The 6,109-nt window shown below is 50.9% G+C and overlaps 1 protein-coding gene across 1 annotated transcript; it reads left to right on the top strand.

The window, feature by feature from the left end:
- The first annotated feature begins 385 nt into the window (after positions 1-385).
- LOC115083327 lies at positions 386-5,881 on the top strand. Its single transcript, XM_029587128.1, has 3 exons — positions 386-4,211; positions 4,521-4,689; positions 5,850-5,881. The coding sequence occupies exons 1-3, from the start codon at positions 1,254-1,256 to the stop codon at positions 5,879-5,881; spliced, it is 3,159 nt and encodes a 1,052-aa protein (XP_029442988.1). The 5' UTR covers positions 386-1,253.
- The last annotated feature ends 228 nt before the right edge of the window (positions 5,882-6,109 follow it).

Below are 6,109 nucleotides of genomic sequence, written 5' to 3' on the forward strand. Positions count from 1 at the left end.
GGTCTTGAAGGCTGCTATATTGGACAGGCTGGGAGTAACCCAAGACTGGTATCGCCGGCAATTCCGGGCTACATGTTTTCAACCCATGGATCGCCCTCGGGCCCTAGCTCAGCATCTGAAGGACTTGGCATATAGGTGGCTGGAGCCCGAGGGTAAGACTGTAACAAAGATAATGGACATGATTATTGTAGAGCGATATATAGACGCGTTACCTGCCCAGATGAGGAGTTGGGTGGTGCGTCAGGGGGTAACTGGGCTCGAGAAGGCCATTGTGAATGCGGAGAGGTACTTAGAGGCTGAAGCCGCAGTGACCGTTAGCCCCACCCTAACAAAAATAAAAACCTCTAGGGAGTTAGCTCGAGAAAAGGGAGAAGGCTCGGGGGGGTCCTGTACCCGTACGAAGCCGATCCCTGAAGCCAGAGGGGGCGGCTCGTCCGCTCGAGGGGCCGGGTCGAGGCTGGGAAACCCCTAGGAGGTCAGGGACTCTCAAGTGCTTCCATTGTGGGGAACCGGGGCACTTCCAAAGGGAATGCCCTCATGGGACGGTGGGTTATGTGCAACCCCCGAGGTTGAGTGGGGAGGAGGTCTCCAGGGAACCGGCCCCCTATTTTCAATGGGTTAGGGTCAATGGGCATCGAGTGCAAGCCCTCCTAGACACCGGCACAAGTCAGTCCTTGATTTCGGGGAAAACTGCGGCGCAAGTGGGGGTGAAGGCATCGCAGGTCCCAAAGGGAGAAGCGCAGATACGTTGTGTACATGGGGATGTACGAAAGCATCCGGTGTATGAGGTCCTTTTACAGTGGGGCCCTTATGAAGATAGGTTGGAAGTCGCCCGGGCCGAAGCATTACCTGTACCCCTCCTATTGGGGCGCGACTGGAAGCCGCTCGCAGCGGTATTAACTGATAAACAAGCCCTGGTGACTACTAGAGCCCAGACCCAGGCGCAGGGCACCTCAGACGCTGAACCCGGGATCGGGGAGGTATTTCCTTTCGAGGAAGCGGGAGTAGTGGAGGAACCAGGGGCAGGTCGTAGACCCCGCGCGGAGAGAAAGAAGGAGAGGCGAGGGCAGGTAGACATATGGGAGGGAGAAGAGGAGCCCCGCACGGATCAGATAGTGGGGACATTGTTGGGACGGTTTCCCGAGTTCAGAGAGGAACAGCTCCAGGATCCGGCGCTTAAGGAGGCGTGGAAACAGGCAAAAAGGCCCACACCTCCTGTGACTAATAAAGGAAATACATTGTACCCTTATTTCATGGTGGAAAAAGGCTTACTCTATAGGGTAGAAGAAGGGCTGGTAGGGCAAGGTGCTCACAAACAGCTGTTGGTGCCCATGTGCTTTCAGAACGATGTCCTGGCCCTGGCCCATGAACATCCCCTGGCGGGCCATTTGGGCATACATAGTACTCTAGCTCGGCTGAAGAGGAGGTTCTTTTGGCCGGGCATATACAGGATTGTGAGGAAGTATTGTTCTTCATGCCCCAATTGCCAATTAGTCTCAACAAGAACCCCGGCTCGCACCCCACTGGTACCCCTGCCCACAGTACAGGCACCCATGGACCGCATAGCGGTCGACATGATTGGCCCATTAGAAAAGACCAAGAGGGGACACCAGTACATTCTGGTGGTTTTGGATTACGCCACTAGGTATCCCTGGGCCATCCCCTTGAGGTCCACAAGAGCCTCCGTGGTGGCACCCGCGCTAGTAAGCATCTTCTGCGAGTTCGGGTTTCCCAGGGAAGTCCTAACAGATCGAGGTACCAACTTTATGTCACGGGAATTGGCGGCCTTGTGGAACCAGTTTGGCATAAAGCATACACGCACCGCGGCGTATCATCCCCAGACAGATGGCTTGGTTGAACGATATAATCAAACTCTAAAAGCTATGATGCGGGCTTGTTTGGAGAGGGATTCTGGGGACTGGGACAGGCTTATCCCCTTCTTATTGTTCGCCTCACGGGAGGTACCCCAGGCCTCTACGGGGTTCTCCCCATTTGAGCTAATCTTTGGGAGACAACCCCGGGGTATGCTGGACGTCATTCAGGAGAAATGGAGTGGGGAAGAGGCAGAGCCCCAAGACGTAATAAGTTACGTAGCCGGCTTGAGGCAACATGCAGAGGTGGCTTTACGTATGGCTCGCGATAACTTACTGCAAGCTCAAGAGAAGCAGAAGCAGTACTATGACCGAGGAGCAAGGGAGCGCGAATTCCATGAAGGGGATCAAGTCTTGATACTGGTGCCCACGTCCCCCAATAAGCTCCTTGCCAAGTGGAAGGGCCCAGGGGTCATAGAAAAACGTTTGGGACCCCTGAACTATCGGGTCAGGGTGGGTCATAAACGCCCGCAGGTCTACCACGTCAATTTGCTCAAGCCATGGATAGAGAGGGAGAGTCTGTCAGCGGGTCGGGTGCCCGAGGATGAAGAGGAACTGGGACCCCAGGTGCGGGATCTGGGTCTTCAGGAGGGAGTAAACATAGGGGTGGACTTGACCCCCTTACAAAGGGCCCAAATGGAGAGGATAGTGAGCCGGGCGGGGGATGTGTTTTCCCCATTGCCGGGCCGTACAACACTTGTCACCCATAGCATATCAACCCAAATGGGGAAGGTGGTCAGAAGGAGGCCCTATCGGTTACCTGAGGCTATGCAGGCGGAAGTTACAAAGCAAGTAGAGGAGATGTTACAGTTAGGGGTTATTGAGGAATCTAGCAGCGCATGGTGTAGCCCCATAGTCCTGGTACCCAAGCCCGATGGGACCTTGCGCTTCTGCATAGATTTTAGGCTGGTAAATGCCATCTCTAGTTTTGATGCATACCCTATGCCCCGAGTAGACGAGCTAGTGGAAAGGCTGGGGACGGCTCACTATTTAACCACCCTAGACCTCACAAAAGGGTATTGGCAAATACCTTTAGATCGGGAGTCCCGGGAAAAAACAGCATTCGCCACCCCGGTGGGCCTATATCACTTCGTGCGCATGCCTTTTGGGTTGCAGGGCGCTGCTGCCAGCTGTCAGCGCCTTTTGAATATAGTGCTACGCCCACACCTGGATTATGCTGCGGCATACATGGACGATGTCATAATTCACTCCACTGATTGGGCCTCCCACCTCGTGAAAGTCCAAGCGGTGCTCCAGTCATTAAGGGAAGCGGGTTTGACGGTTAACCCGGCGAAATGTCGCCTGGCCCAAAGAGAGGTCAAGTACTTGGGGCATGTAGTGGGGAAGGGGGTGGTCAAACCCTTGCTAGACAAGATCCAGTGTATTCGGGACTACCCTAGGCCGGTGACGCAGAAGCAGTTGAGGGCCTTCCTAGGTCTGGTAGGCTATTACAGACGCTTTATTCCACGGTTCGCTGACCGGGCATGTCCCTTAAATGACATGCTAAGGAAGGGAACCCCGAATCAGTTGGGCTGGGCACAGCCCGCCGCCTCCGCGTTCGAGTACCTTAAGGGAGCCCTATGCCGGGATCCGGTATTGAAAGCCGTGGATTTTGCTCTGCCCTTCGTATTACAGACGGACGCATCAGGGACGGGATTAGGGGCCGTTCTCTCCCAAAGTGAATATGGGGACGAACACCCAGTACTGTACCTTAGCCGTCGGTTGCATGAGCATGAGCGCAAATACGCCACTATTGAAAAGGAATGCTTGGCAGTGAAGTGGGCGATCGATTCTCTGAAGTATTATTTGGCTGGCCGCCCCTTTATCCTTGTTACGGATCATGCCCCCTTGAAATGGCTCCATGTCATGAGGGACTCTAACGCACGTCTAACCAGATGGTACTTGGCGCTACAGCCGTATTGCTTTGAGGTTCGCCATAGGGCGGGCAAGGACCACGTCAATGCGGACTTTCTTTCCCGCCTGGGGGAGGGGGTGGGAACGCCTGTCACCAAGAGTTCCAGGGTTTTTTTAAGGGGGGGGGTGTGTGATGTGGTGCAGCCCGGCCGCAGGCAGGAGCTGCCAAGCCACCTTAAAAGCAACGCGAGTACCAAACCCAGACAGCAGGGGGCGCAGGGAAAGATGAGAAGAACTACGAATCCCAGGTTTCCTGAAACACCACCTGACTTGGGAGGAGAGCCTGAAGGTGAACAGGTGTTAGACATAGACCATGATGAGCTAGACACTGATGAGTTCATGGAAGTGGAGGAAGAGGGTGTGCCCACTTGGTGGGAATGGCCACAAAAGCCCAACTCTTGGGAGTCAGAGGAGGAAGAGATGGAGGTAGGTTCAGGGGGAGAAGAGTCCTCCAGTTCGTATATGGATACTGAGTAAGTTGGGGGAGGGGAAGTACACTCCTGAGGCTAAAGGGAAGGCCAGGGAGGAGGGCTCTAGAGGGGCCTGTTATGTTAGATCTGGTAATAAGCGCCAGGCATAAGAAACAAATGGTTACTCCCTAAGAGGCCTGCTGGTAAGAAAACCGGAGGGCTGGAAGGGGATGGGAGGAAGCCTCATGTACAGGTTTGTGTTATGTTATAAAGTGCTTGAAAGGAACTAGCGAGCTCTCTGTGTTGTCTTTGGGGATTGGGGAAGGGGTTCACCTACCCCCAATCCTGCTTGAAGGGAGCCTCGGAGCCCCGCCAAACCAGGGCCAGCGGAAGCACGGACCCAGGGATTTGCGTGAGTCGTCCAACTCTCGAGGCCTCGTTCGCTGGGACGGAAGGTGGAAGGGCGATACCCGAGGCCCCAAGGACGGTGAGCCGTGACAATATGCATAACCTTGTGTTGGTGGAGGGTCTTTTGCCGCATTGCAGTTCTTTTTTCCGCTTCCCTATTACTTCAGGAGGGGTCCTGCCACGTTGCAGGTCCTTTTCCCCTCCCATTCCTTCTGGGGGAGAACTGCCACAACTGTATGCCAAGCTGTGTGTCAGAGTGGTTTTTCTCTGTCTCAGGCTGCCCCACCCCTAAGGATGAGGGTCTTTCTGACCTCTGCTTACTTGCTAGTCCCTGACACTTCCTTAGGATCTAAAGTTGTTGCCTCTCTGTCTGCTTTATATTTGCACAGGAACTGACAAACAGGCACATTTGATAAGGTATCCTTCAGTGAATCAGGACAAGGCCTCTTCATTTTCCATAGCGACAATGTTTTAAAGTTCACCTGGGCAAAGTTCCTTCTCTTGCTGTGACAGTGCCTTTTTGGGGCCTGTCAGAATTTGGCCTGTACATGGCTATTATAATTCATAATTGGTCCATCAGAGGTAAACATGAGATATCTCCCTACATAACTATATGCACAATGGAAAGATTAACTGTGCTTAAAAGTACTATAAGAAAACGTAAAAAGTTTCTAAAAATGTGGGCTCCATACCTAAAATTGCTTTCTACTAGAATCTGCAACATGATTGTAAATGCTTTGAGTATATGAAGATCATCTTGGGGGGATAAAGGTGGGAATTAAGGGCTGAGGGTGACCTGGGATGTTCTTTTTGAGGAAGATCCATAATATTTAATTGTTAGAAATTTCACTCTGTATTATGTTAGTAATGTTTATAACTGGAGAATTGTATTTGTTAACTTTGCAAAGCCTTTTGCTCAATAAACAGATTTTTTTCTAAAAATGACTTAGCTAGCCATTCTATGTGGGATATACAATACATAAACATAGTTCATAATTCAAACTATATAACAAAATAAAATAAGACACATAATGCATAAAACAGAATTTAGTTGAAAGCTTGTATTTAAAGATGATGTTTAAACTCTTTTATATCTAAAACTGAAAGTATTTCCAGTGGAAGAGAATTCCACAACAGCAAAAGTACAAAAAAAAAAAAAAATAGCCCTAGCCCCGACTATTAAATATGTTTGAGTGTTACTTACATTTTCTAAATATGTTTCCACCCCTGCTTTCTTTTCTCTCAGGACTAGAGGAGAAGATGAATAAGAAAAAGTGAGACCAGAAAAACTGTGTGAGAAAAAGCAGAAACTTTCAGTAGAGACTACAAAGACGTTTTGGAATGTATGGGAAATTATTAAGCGGAAACAGGTGAAGAGGAGAAGTACCAAGTCAACCAGGGGTACCAGAAGGAAATGTAGAGTTAGGTCTTGGACAACTAGCAGAACTAAATAGCACCTTCAGAAAATTGATTTCTTTATAAAACAAACGATGGTAGATCTGAAAC

Source organism: Rhinatrema bivittatum, chromosome 2, assembly GCF_901001135.1.
Source record: "Rhinatrema bivittatum chromosome 2, aRhiBiv1.1, whole genome shotgun sequence".
NCBI lineage: Eukaryota > Metazoa > Chordata > Amphibia > Gymnophiona > Rhinatrematidae > Rhinatrema > Rhinatrema bivittatum.

What these genes read in the sequence shown, in the direction of transcription:
- LOC115083327 (XM_029587128.1), top strand. Translation starts at nt 1,254, where the DNA reads ATGGTGGAAAAAGGCTTACTCTATAGGGTAGAAGAAGGGCTGGTAGGG. An exon ending in CAGAGGAGGAAGAGATGGAG is followed by an intron (nt 4,212 to 4,520) that starts GTAGGTTCAGGG and finishes GGATTGGGGAAG; the next exon opens with GGGTTCACCTACCCCCAATC. An exon ending in GGCCCCAAGGACGGTGAGCC is followed by an intron (nt 4,690 to 5,849) that starts GTGACAATATGC and finishes CTTTTCTCTCAG; the next exon opens with GACTAGAGGAGAAGATGAAT.